This window comes from Engystomops pustulosus, chromosome 5 (assembly GCF_040894005.1).
Source record: "Engystomops pustulosus chromosome 5, aEngPut4.maternal, whole genome shotgun sequence".
NCBI classification, from domain to species: Eukaryota; Metazoa; Chordata; class Amphibia; order Anura; family Leptodactylidae; genus Engystomops; species Engystomops pustulosus.
The window spans coordinates 128138321-128154096 of record NC_092415.1 but is presented as its reverse complement, the minus strand read 5'-3'; the positions used below and the strand labels follow the sequence as shown (position 1 = coordinate 128154096).

The 15776-nt window shown below is 43.3% G+C and overlaps 1 protein-coding gene across 9 annotated transcripts in view; it reads left to right on the top strand.

Moving 5' to 3' along the window:
* Positions 1–15776, top strand: part of MTRR (5-methyltetrahydrofolate-homocysteine methyltransferase reductase) — a 517819-nt gene that overhangs the window by 48514 nt on the left and 453529 nt on the right. For all 9 annotated transcript variants that reach the window (XM_072152995.1, XM_072152997.1, XM_072152996.1 and 6 more), the window contains one exon: positions 347–505. In XM_072152995.1, the coding sequence (XP_072009096.1) occupies positions 347–505 (159 nt within the window). The remainder of the gene's footprint in view (positions 1–346; positions 506–15776) is intronic.

The window sequence follows — 15776 nt, the reverse complement described above, 5'->3', positions numbered from 1 at the left end:
TCGTCTGACCCGAGTCCAAATTGCTTCTGCCTATCCATTACAATGAGCCGGTGGCTCATTTTAATGCATAGTGAGCAGAAAAGCCATATACTGCGATACAGTTGTATTGCAGTAAAAGGCTGTTGGAGCAGTAGCCTAGCATTATGTCATTAGCTGGCTCATGCCATGAATCGTGTTTGGTACAGCTTCACCGAATTTATCTGTCTGGATGTGGCAAATCCTTTCCACCACAGATGTACAATCTGTTCCTATGGGAGGTAGTCGCTTGTACCCATGAACTCATGCCAGATATTTTTTTTCCATAGAGACATTGTTTAAGACTGTTTGTTTGTTTTTGCATTTTCAGATTTCTGGGTATATAATGTGTAGTGCGGTGAAGAGGAGATTCTTGCTTCTTTATGGGACTCAGCATGGACAAGCACAAGCTATTGCTGAGGAAGTAAGCCAACAAGCAGAGCAGCATGGTTTTATTGCTGATATGTTCTCATTGAAAGATATAAACCAGGTAAGATGATTTACCCTTAACCCCTTGAGGACGCAGCCATTTTGTAGCTTAAGGCTCAGTCCCATTTTTTGGGTTGTGACATGCGTCTCTTTACATGTTTAACTTTTAAACTCTGTTACTTATCAAAGCGATTCTGTGTGTGTTTGTTTGTTTTCCCCACATGTTGTACTTCATTTTAGTGCAAAATTTTTGCGTTTTTTTTTTTTTTTTAAATTTGCGAAATTCGAAATCTTGTTTTCAGGCAGATAGATTTACCACCTAAATAAGTTTCTATAAACATTTCCCATATATTTTCTTCTTTCCATTTTCATCATTTTTGAAATGTCTGGATAATTTATTTTGATGTCACACCGCTTACAGATTATCGATTGTCTGTTTTTTCAGAATTTACTATTTTGGGGATAAATACTGTTTTGAATGAAATTTTACATATTTAGCATTAAAGCCACTCTATATAACCAACCCATTTTCAACAGTTTTTAGGAATATTGTTAACCCCCTTGAGGTCTTCATAGTAATTGAATCAAAATGGAGGTGAAATTTAGAATGGTCAAATTTTGTCGATTTATACGTTCATTTATCCCTAAAATTTACACATCTCCAAAAGATAAAAACCCAACATACAATTTGTTCTGCAATTTCTCCCGAGTACAGAGACCCCCGACATGTGGTCAATACTTGTTTTATGGGCTCATGGCAAGGCGCACAAGGGAAGGAGGGACCTGCAGCTTCCAGGAGTTTAGTTTCCTCATTTTCCTCATTCCAAATTTTAGCTTTTTCGTTATTGGGGCCTTGTGATGACAGTTAGCATTTTGGGGTTGGTATCCCCTATTGTTGAAAATTTAGCAACTTTTTTGAGGTCAGGAGTAGAAAAGCATCAATTCTGTACTGGATATTTTTTTTTTTTTTCCGTGTTCACCGTATAGCCTAATAATCATGTTATCTTTATTCTATGGATCGATACTATTACGGGGATACCAGGCTTGAATATTTTTTCTTATGTTTTACTAAATTTGCCAAATAAAACCCTAATGTGTGGAAAAATGTATCATTTTTGCATCACCGTCTTCCAAGAGGCATAAAATTTTTTACTTTTTTGGCTACAGAGCTGGTTGATGGCTTGTTTTTTGAGGGACATGTTGTACTTTGCAAAAGTATCATTCTGCAGTACATATGCTTTGTTGATCACTTTTTATTGCATTTTTTGTGGGATTGAATAGGTGAAAAAAAAAAATTCCGGCGTATGCGTTCAATAATTATTTAATTTTTTTTATCAATTGTATTTTTATTGAAAATTTTCTTATACCAAAACTATACAGAAACACAATAGTGTTTTTACAAAGTCGCAAAGATAAAGTTCAGTCAATATCTCTAACATGAAACCTATTGCTACTACACATTCATAGCCATCAATAGAAGACGGCGTATATTTAATTTGCAGGCATTTAGCTAATACTATAGGCCTATATGCCAATCCTATTTGCCTTAATAGATCTGGGTGTAAGCAGCAATGTAACTACAACAAAATCACAAGAGACTCAGACCACATAAAGGGGAGGGAAAGGTTGGGGGGATAGCAGATCAATTGTCTAATAATTTTTCCTGAGCCCAGTAAGTGTCCCATAGGTCCCAAACCTTGTCAAAGGCTAGGACCGTGTTGTTCAGTGAAGCCGTCAGGCGTTCCATACTTCTAATCTCCTGGATCCTAGCCTGAAGCTACAGCAGTGTCGGTGGGCCTGTTCTCTTCCAATGACTCGCTATCAAACGTCTTGCCGCTGTGAGTATGTGTAGACTAAGTTTACCCGTGGATTGGGTATCTGAAAAGGGGGTATATTCAATGAGTAGATTAGTGGGTGCAATGGTATCTTTAGGAAAGAGACTGCAAATAAGAGATCATGGACCTCCTTCCAGAAGTGTTGTACTAATGGGCACATCCAGAATGTGTTCTAGGGTACCACCCTGGGCCTGACAGCACCAACATACATCAGGGGTGTCTGGAAAAAGCTTGTGCAGTTGCGATGGGATATGGTGGCTCCTACTATGGCTTCCTATTTGACCATATAAGGGTGGTTGATCGGGGTGTCTGGTAAGCTGTGTGCTTGCTCATCTTACAGATGTGTTCAAAAATAGTGGGTGTGGAGACCTCACCTGCAGATCCCAGGGTTTGGAGAAAATGGCGGATTTTTCCTTGTTTTGAAGTCCACTATGTCTGCATATCTAAATGGGCATCGGTCGTGCCAGGGTTTAACGTCAGGCCCTGTGATAGCTCCCGAGAGGGCTGGTGTGTATAGGAAAGATTGCATGGGAGAGCATTTGGATACCTGGAGGAACCTTACTGCGCATTCCTGCCATATTTTGTATGTGAAAGTTAGGGATCCAACAGGGACTGTTTAAGTGGAGAGGCCTTTAAGTTCCAGAGGTAGGAGTTAGGGTGGGTTGGGGCCATCCACAACTTTTCAATCTCCATCCACCTGGAGTAGGCCCACAAATTGGACCATGCTGGTATGCGCCTGGGATGACGTAATATTTGACCAGGTCAGGAACTGACAGTCCCCCCTTGTTTTTGTGCGCTAATAATACTGATTTGGAGACTCTATGGCGTTTACGGGCCTATTTGAAATGTAATAGTGTAGCTTGCAGTGATTGAAGGGCGTTAAGAGGGATCGGGACCGGAAGGGTCTCAAAGTAGTATAGCAATTTAGGTAGAATTGACATTTTAATTGTGTTAATCCTACCAAATAGTGTAAGAGGGAGGTTATGCCATTTATCAAGGAGAGTTCTGATTTCCCTGTATAAGCGGGGATAGTTGTGCGTGTATAAGGTGGTGTAGGAGGTTATATTAACTCCTAGATACTTGAGTGCGTTATCCTGCCATCTGAAGTTAAAGCTGTCCTGAAGATGGGTTATGCATGAGGAGGGAAGGTTGATGAGTAAGGCTTCAATTTTGGCATTGTTAACTTTGTAACCTGATAATTTCCCAAATTGTGTCAGGCGGTCTTGCAGATTAGTTAAGGAAATTAGCGGCTGAGTTTTGGTGAGGAGTACGTCGTCTGCAAATAAGGATAATTTATATTCTCTCCCCTGGATTTTAATCCCATGTATGCTGGGGTCAGAGCGAATTATAGCTGCTAGTGGCTCTATGCAGAGGACAAATAGGAGGGGGGACAAGGGGCAGCCCTGTCTCGTACCATTTCGGATTGGTATCGGGTGGGACGTGGCGCGGCGCAGTTTGATGGTAGCTGAAGGGTTTGAGTAGAGTCCTTGGAGTGCACGAACAAAAGGGCCTTGGAATCCCATCGACTCTAGGACCCGAAACATAAAGGCGATCAAAGGCATTTTCTGCCTGAGAAGGCTGAGAAGAAGGGCCTGTTCGTCCATTCTGTTAACTGCGTCTATGAGATTTATAGTTCGCCTTGTATGGAATTAATTTTATTCTACGGATTGTTAAGGATGCGGTGATACTATATATATGTGGGGTTTGTATTATGATTTTTTTTTTTGCGTTATATGTCTCTTTATATGTTTTGGGGCTTATGGGCATTTTTATTGATTTCTTACTTTATTTTATTGAATAACTTTGTTTTTTTAAACTTTTTTACAGTTTCCACCATGGGACATGAACAAGCAATCATCTGATTGCTTGTTCATGTTAATACTCTGCAATACTGATGTCAGCCTGATTTTGAGAATGTTTGGCTTTTTTTTTTTTTTTTTTGTCTCCTCCTTTTCAGACAGTTTAACCACCCAACTTACCTTATATACTCGAGTATAAGCCTAGTTTTTCAGCACAAAAAATGTGCTGAAAAAACCCAAACTCGGCTTATACTCGAGTCAAAAAAATAAATATATCTAAACTCACCTTTCCAGTGACCCCTGTATATCTTCTGAGCGATCTGTCTGGCAGCGGTGGCAGGCTAGATACACTGGGGCAGGGTCTGGCAGGCTAGATACACTGGGGCAGAGCCTGGCTGGCTATATACTGGGGAGAGTGTGACCAATGCATTTCCCACCCTCGGCTTATACTCGAGTCAATAGGTTTTCCCAGTATTTTGTGGTAAAATTAGGGGCCTCGGCTTATACTCGGGTCGGCTTATACTCGAGTATATACGGTAGTTAATAGCATTTCTCATATGTCTGTGTTTTTTCATAATTTTTAAAATTTTTATTTTATTTTGATGCCACAGGGCTTAAAAAACGATTTTTTTTTCCTGAGTTTCAAGGAGATTTCTGAATTGACTTCTTTAGGAATTATTTCTGTTTTTAATGAGCTTTAAAACAATATCCAAAGAAGAAAGGATAAGCGGCACTCACCATTGCTGTGCAATCGATATCTTTATTTCGGGTGCAAGTACAGGGAGGAGTGGGACCTGGCGACGAGCCGTTTCGCGCCTACTGGCGCATCATCAAGCCAATGACGTCAATCACCTGCGCCGCGCACATTTTATGCGCACGCGCCGGTGAGCGTCGCCATAGGAACAATATACATGTATCAAAGTCACTAATGAAAAACACGGTGAATATAAAAACAAAGATTAACTAATTTTAAAAACATAACATAATCATATGTATTCGCATTGGCAGATAGCAGAATAGATAATAAGCATCATTTTGTATTAAGCAGAGTATGGTTTTTTGCATATGTCTTAATTCAGATAACGCATCCCGCTTGATATACTTACCTGGATGGTTAAGGGGGGCAACCTAGTATTCTGAGGGGGCTTTTTAAAGGAACACAATGTAATCGGTTTTTTTTTCATTCAATCCTAAGGTGCCCGTGGCATCGAAGGCGATAATCTGCCTACTTTCTTCTCTCAGCAGCCTTAGATTCCTATCTCCTCCAAGAGGGTTAGTTTTAACTTGGGTGATCCCTGCGAATCTTAGGACTTCCGGATTACCGTTGTGACATTTTTTAACATGCTCAATGAGACGGGGACACCCATTCCCTGTAGTAATTGACTTAAAATGTTCCCTAAATCTTACATATAGTCTTCGTATGGTCTTTCCGATATAGAACCGTTTACAGGGGCAAAAAATGATGTAAACAATATATGTAGATTTACATGTAATAAATAAGTTATCTACCCGGGATATGCTTCCGAATTCTATCGATTTTAATTGCCTCTTATAAGTACAAAATTTACATGAACCACATTTATGATTACCTTTGGCGATACCTTTTTCTAACCATGTTGGTTGTGCAGAGGAAAATCTGTTTTTGACTAGTGCTTGTTTAATTGTCGGGCACCGTCTAAACGCTACCACGGGATGGGTGGAGGTAATATCATTGAGTTGGGGATCTTGACTTAAAATATTCCAATTTTTTCGAATGGCTTGCCGGATGACTCCTTCACATGGGCTATATTCAAAAGAGAAGGCAAACTTTTTATTGTCCTTCTGACCTCTATGGCTTCTTCGTCCCCTACCACCAGCCAACAGGGCTTCCTGAGATAGGGTGGTGACTTTATGATATGTTTCCTTGAGCACTCTGTTGGGATAACCTCTCTCTAGCAAACGTTTGGTTAAATCCTTGGCCTGGTTAACAAATTGTGTGTCTGTGCTGTTAATTCTTCTCAGATGAAGAAATTGACTGTATGGAAGACTGGTTTTTGTGTGGATAGGGTGAAAACTATTAAAATGTAACATGGAGTTTGTGGCTGTAGTTTTTCTGCATGCCGATATGCATACTTCATTTCCTATCTCTTTTACTTTAACTCTAAGAAGTACAATTCCTTTTCTCCATAAACGGCTGTAAATCGCATATTCATTTGGTTCGTAGTATTAAGATATTCAACAAAATTGAAAAATTGGGTACGGGTCCCTTCCCAAACTATAAAAATGTCATCCACATAACGTAAGAATACCTTCTATCGCAGCTGCTACGTCTAGAGCTCCTCCTTGTAAATAAAAACCTAGACTAGAACCAGAAACCTTACCATCAGAGGAAGGAAGTAATTCGGAGACTCAATCTTGTTCTATAGTGGAGACAGAAGATTCGTAAATCCTCAGGATTTTGTTAATGCTGTGGAATCAAGACATCTGTTTCAGATAGACGAATTAGATAACCTGTTGAAAGCCATCAGACAGACCTTGGATATTGAAGATATTGTTATACCGAAGTCCAAGGAAGATGAATTGTTTGGAGGATTAAAAGTGAAACGTCAGAGGGTGTTTCCTTTAAACAACACTCTTAAGGAATTGGTGTCCGAGGAGTGGAAGGAACCCGAAAAAAGAATTCTCATATCAAAGAATTTCAGGAAAAGATTGATTTTTCGAGCCAGAAGATTCTAAGCTGTGGGATTTCTGGACGTGCAGGTTACTAAAATCGTGAGGAAAATTGATCTAACCTAATTAATCGAGGACGCAGCCCAGCTTAGAGACCCAATGGGTCTCTGTTAAGGAAAGCCTGAGAGACATCTATGTGGAGCCCAAAATCTAACCTAACGGCTACATCAGTCGCAAGGAATCTACTGTACTGGCTGAATGAGCTAGAATACACCAAGAAAGGGCAAAGACTATATTTGTGTGTACAAACTGGCCGAAAAAGAGCTGGTACCCAGTACAGAAGATAATGACAACTCAGGACTCCTACCATTATTGGAAGACTGGTACAAGGTCCAAGCTTTCATCCAAATCCGGAAAGGCTCCAGTTATCGGCATGGATCCTGAATACACTCCCTGTACCTTTTGCAGAATATCAGTCTGTCCCTGAGAGAAGTGGCTTCTTTACTGCTCTCCTTGAGACCAGGCCTTGCTCCAAGAGTCTCCGCCTCACAGTGCGAGCAGATGCACTCACAACTTCCTGCTGCCATTCCTGAGCAAGCTCTGCACTGCTGGTAGCCCGATTACGAAGCTGAAACACTTTTAAGAGACAGTCCTGGTGCTTGCTGGTCCTTCTTGGGCACCCTGGAGCCTTTTTGGCAACAATGGAACCTCTCTCCTTGAATTCCTTGATGATGCGATAGATTTGATTTTTACTTAATCATGACATATTGATCTCCAGCCCTGTCCTCATCAACACCCACACCTGTGTTACTGGAACAATCACTGAAACTATGTTAGCTGCTCCTTCTAAGGCAGGACTGCAAAGAATTTGAAATGTGTTTTTGGGGAAAAAGTTAATTTTCTAGGCAAATATTGACTTTTCACTTAATTGCTGATAAGCTGATCACTCTTTACAACATTCTGGAGTATATGCAAATTGCCATTATAAAACCTGATGCAGTAGACTTTGTAAAAATTAACATTTGTATCATTCTCAAAACTTATGACCCTGACTGTATTAACAGATCTTGGGCATTAATGCTGGGTGATGTATGTTAGTTGTTGTAATAATTTTTCTTCCTTCCAGGCACAAGGACTCTGGACACGGGCTCCCCCTGTAGAAAGACCACTTTCCACCATGGGACCAGTTTCCAGCTGGTTTGCTTATGCAGTGTTTATCTCCCGCTCCCTCCTTTTTCCAGTTAGTTTGTTTCTTTGCCTTCCTTCCTATCCTTGTTGCCCTCCTTGTAGTTTGTCTTCCCCCTACTTGGTGTTCTCCCTCCCCTTCCTTCCTGTTTCCAGTTTTGTGTTTGTAGCATGAGTGGTTGCCCTCCCTGTCCACAATTACTGTGTGCTCTCTTCCCTCCCCCAACCCAGTCCACAGTCCACAACAGGGCCTGACTAGGTCCTCTCTCTCCCCCTCCGTAGGTCTCCCAGGTACCCCGAAGGGAATCCTGGGATTAGTGGAGGTTGACCCATTATGGCAGCTAACAAGCGGGGCTCTTTAAATGCTAGGGGCCTAAACGTCCCCTAGAAGCTTTCCCAAATCCTATACGGTATGCATAAGCAGGGGGTTAATGTCTTATTGCTGCAAGAAACTCACTTAAAGATCAGCCACACGCCAACCATTAGGGACAGATATTTCAAAACCTGGTTCCGTACCATGAACCCTGAAGCTCGCTCCAAAGGTGTGCCCATTGCAATCCACTGATTGCTTCCTCACGTGGTCCTGGGAGAGGAGATGGATGAGGCAGGCAGATATGCCTTCCTTAAACTTCAAATTTGGTCAGACATTCACCTTTGCCAACCTATACTTGCCCAATCGTTCCCCTGTGACTGCGCGCAGATGCATTCTTGCTACATTATCCGAGTTCTCAGAGGAGATGCTGGTGGTGAGTGGAGACTTTAATTTCCCCCTAGACGCTAGATTCGATACCTCTACAGGAAAGAGCCACATATCGACTAATGTGACTGGTGGACATCTGGCGGATCCTACACCCAGGTGACAGAGACTTTGCTCATTTCTCTCCAGCCCATGAATCTTCTAGCCCAGTGATGGCGAACCTTTTAGAGACTGAGTGCCCAAACTACAACCAAAATCCACTTATTTACCGTGAAGTGCCAACGTGGCATTTTAAGGAATAACTTACTGCTATGTGTACTAACACATCTTTCAATTGTATCGGCCGCCTAATGCCACTAATACAGTTGAAAGAAAGAGGGCAAATAGCTTCTCTCCAGGGTCTCTCTGTACAGGAAGAATGGTGGGTCTAGCAGGATGACCTCCATAGATAATGCAGTTCTGACAACACCTTCTCACTTTTCCCGCAGTTCCAAACAGCCAATGAAGTGTCACTTTAAAATAGCACTGAGAGCAGCATCTCATAAGTTGTCTGCGACTGCAGAAAGATTTGGTGGATTTGGTCCTGTTTGGTGAACTCTGTCCTGCAGTAATGGCCTGAGTGCCCACAGAAAGGGCTCAGTGTGCCACCTCTGGCACCCGTGCCATAGGTTCGCCACCACTGTTCTAGCCGGTTTGACTTTTTTCCTTCTACAACACAGAGGCCTGACCTGGGATCCTACCGCTTCCATCGGCAACATAGTACTATTGGACCATGCCCTGGTATACCTTTCCCTCACAGTCCTCCAGGTCTCTTCCCGCCCTTGGTCATGACGCTACAATTACACTTTACTTAAGGATGCCCTATGCAGCCAGGACATTATCGTTGACTCCTTCCTACAGACAGACACTATAACCCTGGAGCTGCTCCCAATGAAATCGGAGGCTCTGAAGTGCCAGCTCAGGAGTCTGTTTATTGATCATGGGGTCAGACTAAAGAGGGAAAGTTTCGCGAAATTTGTGTCCCTTCTCCAACAACAAGGCACAAATCTTTCTAAACACCCCGGGCTCTAGCAGAGCTGATCGTGATCCGAGAGAACATTAAAACCCTGTTAGGCCAGAATTTCTTGGCTAACTACATGCGGTTTAAGAGTCGGCTCTACGAGTGCTCTAATAAATGTGGGAAGCCCTTGGCATAACTACTGCACCTTAGAGACACCAACTCACATATCCCATGCCTCTCCTCAGCGGGAAAGGTTATCCACAATCCAGTGGAAATCAGTGCAGCATTTGTCTCTTTTTATTCCCACCTGTACAATATCAAGGGACAGGAAGCTGACAAGGACCTTCTCCTATTGAGTGAGAGCATTCAGACTTGCATTGAGGAAAAGGAGCTACCCGGTTAGAGACGGAGGCTATAGAAGAGTTAGATGTAGATTTGTAGCGAGATTAGAGATTTCCGAGGCTATCAAGAACTACCCCTCCGTAAAAAGCCTGGGCCTGGGACATCCTTGCCCCCCTCATGAAAAGACTCTATAACTCTATCTCCTCCACCACGGCTTTCCACCATCAATCACTAGAAGCCAACATTAGCATTATACTGAAACCGGGGAAAGACCCCTTATTTACAGCCAACTGTAGGCCCATCTCACTCCTAAACTTTGACCTAAAACTTTTCTCCAAGATCCTGGCTGACCGCCTAGCTCCCCACCTACCGAAGTTAATCCATTCTGACCAGGTAGGGTTTGTGAGAGGCTAGGGACAATCTGAATAAAAGGTTCTTCTTGACCCCTATCTCAATCCGTAATGGCACGCGTCAAGGTTGCCCACTATCCTATTAACTGTACATCACTGTAATGGAACACCTGGCATGTGCCATTCAGAACAACCCCAATATACATGGTATCCAGGTGGGCCAAAGGCAGTATAAGCTGGTGCTATTTGCAGATGTTCTTCTATACGTGACAAAGCAAAGAATCTCGTTCCCTGTACAAAGAATTTGAGCGTTCTGGCCAACTGAGCAACTTCAAAATTAACTATGGCAAATCGGAGGTGTTAAATGTCTTCTTATAACCCTCTGAGGCTTAAGCCCTCGAAGACCTCTTCCCACTCCTCTGGCACGCAAACTCAATCACGTATCTAGGGATCCAGGTCCCCAACGATCCCTCCAAACTATATTCCATGAATTACCTGCCGCTCTTCGAACGCACGCTCCAGGACCTTTATGCGTACGACAAAAAACGCCTGCCCTAGGCGGGGGCCGTGGCCTAACTTCCGGCATGAGCGGACGCACTTGAGCAGAGCTCCACTCCAGAGCCTACCTCGCTACTAGAATCCTGCTGTAAAAGGACCGCCAATATACCCTGGACACCGGTCAAACGATCCTCTTGCCATGGACGAAGCGCCATGAGCAAATCCTGCACCTCTGCGGCAGCAGAGCGGCTGAAGGAATTTGCTAGGCCGAAAGTCCAAGATGGCGCCGCGGCAACCACAAGCGCACGTGTTGCGCCTGCGACCTCAGAATCTGATGACTCCTCTGCAGCGGAGGGTGAGCCGGAGCTAACACTCAGAGGTTTCCACACAGCTCCTAACGGCAATCCAGCACTCCGCAGTCTCACTTATCAACAAGATAGAAGAGATAAGAGTCGATGTCGGGCTTCTAAGGCAGGATATGCAAAAATTGACAGAGCGTTTCAAAGACACAGAGGAGAGAATCTCTCACCTAGAAGATAATGCTCCAGTGTCAGCTCAGATTGCGGCTCTTGAGAAGGCAGCAGAAATGTGGGCCCAGAAATCCGACGATCTGGAAAATCGCCTACGGCGCAATAATATCAGAGTCCTTGGACTTCCAGAGAGGGCTGAAGGTACTGACCCCATTCTCTTTATGGAAAAATGGTTTAAAGAAATACTACCAGACCTCTCAGTTTCTAGCATATACTCTGTTGAGAGAGCCCCCGCGCCCCTTGCTGGCCCGTATATTATGCAGCAAAGATTGAGACGCCATTTTGAGCGCGGCAAGACGTATGGGATCCATTACTTACCAGAGCAGCACAGTATCCTTGTTTCCGGACTTCTCGGCGGCTCTCCTGAAGTCAAGGGCTTCCTTCATAAGTGTCAAGAAGAGGCTGCGGGAATTACAGATTCCCTATTCCATGGCTTTCCCGGCCAGGTTAAGAGTTGTCTATGAAGATCGTGTCCACTTTTTTTCTTCAGCGGCTGATGTAGATGACTGGCTAAACACGAGGAGGAGGCCGCATAGGCCCGGAGCAGCACTAACCGTCCCTGGACTGTGTTTGTGCATTCCTATGTGCACCATCGGTTGTTAAGTATACTCGAACTTTGGTTCATATATACAAGGCTTTCTGTTGCATTATGTTATCCCCATATGGGGAAATTATTTACAATATTAATACAGCAGAACAGTTGTAAAGTATGTAACCAAGTTCATGCCCTCCTTCTATAAGGAGCGATATTTGTCATTTGGCGGCCTAATGTAGAATTTTTGCCGCAATGTGAGGAAAGTGCTCTGCTGTGAAGCGATTGTCTGCGCTGCTGTTGTTCCACCTAGAGCGCAGACTTCCCCGTACAACTTATACTGCAGTGACTTGGTCACCTCAGTTACTGCATTGATTGCTCTTTAGAGAGCTTGTTATATTAATAGTGTTTGCTGTTAAACTTAGTCTCTTTTATAGGGACTTGTTACGACTTATTTGTTTTCCACCATGTAGTTAAGGTACTAGCATATGACACCTACACAGGATTTACTTTTGGGGTAACTTAGGAAAATATGTCACTCACATTGATTTCTTGGAATGTTAGGGGTCTGGGGGATGCCTGTAAACGTAACATGGTGATGGCGGGTCTACTGCAACACTCCCCCTCTATAATATGTTATATTACATCTGACACAGACAAGTACCAGGTTCATACATAGGCCCTGGGTTCAATGGTCTCAACATTCTACGCATACGTCTCATTCTAGGGGGGTCTCACTCCTCATATATCGCTCAGTGAGATGGGAACCGGGTATAGTCAGGAAGGACCCGGAAGTGCGGTTCGTTTTCGCTCAAGCGTCGGTAAATTGTCACCCATTTTGTTATCTTGGGCATCTACAACCCCCCTACCTCCTCACTGACTGTTTTGCATGAGGCTGCATCCTTTGCAGCGCAATTCCCTCAGGCTACTCTCCTTTGTATGGGAGATTTTAACGCCCTACATGATGTTGTTCTTGATGATAAATTCAGACATGACTCAGAACTAGAACCCCCGGACATACAGACCCCTTTGGCTCATCTATTACTGGAATTAGGTTGGTCAGATATATGGAGGCTCCGTCACCCTAATATACCAGTGAATACACCTGCCACACTCCTGGGCGCAACACCCTATCCAGAATAGATTATGTGTGCGGGAACGCAAGTGCGGTTGCGCTCACCCATACCATTGCCCACCTACCGAGAGGTGTCTCTGACCACACTCCTATTTTAGTAAATCTTAGATTCCCAGAGATTCATGTCTCGACTAACCCCCGGAAAATTCACCCCTTTTGGTTCTCTCTCCTGCCTGTCACTGACCGCACTCCGGCTCAAATAGCTGACTACCTGGCGCATAATGCCATGATGGACCCCCAGGCTCCCATGTGGGACGCTCTTAAAACATATATACTGGGATGTTGACCATCTGCAATATTGTATGTTAAGAAAGAAGCTCGTAGGGAAGAAGCCGAACTAGCCGCCACTTGTGCCCAGGTAGAGGCAGCCTACATTGCAGATCCCTCTATCATAAATAAGGATAAATGGTTATCTACAGGCCGGCATTATTTACATTGCCTTTATGAAAAAGAAAAGAGGCGTTCCTCCTTTGCGCACCAGAAATATTTTGAGCTGGGCAACCAGTCTAGTAGCTTATTAGCGCAATTAATACACCAGAACACAGCGTCTCCCACGGTGCTGCAGCTAACCTCCTCCGGAGGAACTGCTATTACGTCTAATGATGACATCTTAACGGCGTTTGCGGAGTTCTATAGGGACTTATACTCCTCTCAAACAGACTGCTCTGTGACCGCTACTAATGATTACCTCAGGGGAGTGGATTGTCCTACACTTAGTCAATCTCGACGGGAAATGCTAGACGCCCCATTGACACTCGAGGAGCTCCAAGAGGCGCTAAAATTGATGGCAAGGGGTAAGGCTTCAGGGCCCGACTGCCTCCCCTTAGAAATGTGGCTTAAATATCAGGACTCCCTTCTACCCCTTATGCTGCAAATGTTTAATTCCTCATTTGATAGAGGGTACCTTCCGGACTCGCTCTACATGGCTAATATTGTGGTTATTCTTAAGCCTGACAAAAATCCAAAGGAATGGGGCTCTTATAGGCCCATTTCTTTGTTGAATTTTCACTACAAAATACTAAGATAATGGCATGTAGATTGAACAAAGTCATTACATCTCTGGTTCATGAAGACCAATCAGGCTTTATGCCTGGGAGGTCCACCTCTGAAAATCTGAGAAGGTCGCCAATCATCATGCAAATAGGTGTAGAGAAGAAAGAGGACTGGGCTTTGGCTTCACTAGAAAGAGGCCAAAGCCTTCGACTCTGTGGAGTGGCAGTATCTACAGTCTGTGCTGCGAAGGTTCCGCTTTGGACCTAACTTTTGTAAGTGGGTGTCAATTCTCTACAAGAATCCACGAGCCTCTATATCTGTAAATGGCTTACTATCTGATTCATTCCCACTCGCAAGAGGCACTCGTCAAGGGTGCCCCCTCTCGCCCCTTTTATTTGCCTTAGCAATTGAACCACTAGCGATCAAAATCCGTAAGGATACAATATTTACGGAGGTGTCCCATGAGACGGGACAGGATAGTCTTGCCCTTTACGCGGATGACCTTCTCCTTCTCATGTCACACCCAGACACTTCCCTGCCCAGAGCAATTGACTTAATAAATGATTTTAGTCTGTATTCAGGACTATGTATAAACTGGGGCAAATCTTGTCTTATGTATTTATCCCCTGTCAGGGCCAACAATCCCCCTGAAACAGTGTCAGATCTAGTGGTCATGGATAAATTTAAATACCTAGGAGTGACTTTAACAAGACAACCCAAGATGGCTCTTGATCTCAATGTCTTCCCTTTATTGGGATATTTCAGGGATAAATTCAAAACATGGGCCGCCCTACCTTTATCAGTGGCAGGCAGGATCAATCTAGTCAAAATGGTGGTTCTGCCAAAATGTCTGTATGTGATCCAACACGTTTTTTTACCCTATCCCCAAACACTTCTTTCGCACCCTGGACTCCATGATAATCACCTTAATCTGGGGATCCTCTAGATCGAAATTGCAGCTCGCTAAATTGCAGAGACCTAAATCACAAGCAGGTATGGCCCTACCTAACATTTTCCTTTATTATCTAGCTGGACAGTTAAAGTTCCTAAGCTCCTGGATTTCACATCAATCTATCTAATACCCAGAAAAACGACTAGCAGAGTATGTTAAGGTTGTGAGCCTATGGTCATTGCTGAGGGACAACAAAGGGACCAAGGGTCCATTGCCTGTCTTGAGGGTAGCCAAGACAGTGTGGAATTAGGGTCAGGTTGAAAAAATATTCAGGCTTGTGTCGTGCTACTCTGGTTCAACAAAACGTTTATTTTGATAGAGGTGGACAACGCGTTTCAGAGGTGAACTACCTCCTTCGTCAGGTCCAAGGGTACAAAGTCTGTAGCATAAGAATATCAACATGTATATACAATAAAAACGAGTTCATTGCAAATAATATAAAAATAAATAGATAAATGAATAAATATTTGTGTACTTTAAAAGGTGACCATTTATTGATGTCAATTTCATAACATATAATTGTAAATAGTATCAATAGCAGTAACACTATTAAAACACGTTTGTACCAATAATAATGGATAGATCATAGAACAGAAGATGAGAGAAATATAAATAGGTAGCATCGGGAGGAAGGAAGATACATCAATAAAAGGAGGATAAGTATATTCTATTCTAGAGGTGAGTATGTATAGTGTAAATGTCAACCTAACTTGTCTTCTGAACAAAATCATCCCCCCACACCCGCAAGTTACGTACAGAAGAGCTCCAACACTAAAGACCATACTAGCACCCACGAAACTCCGACAGCAACCCAGAAGTAAAAAGAAACAAGATG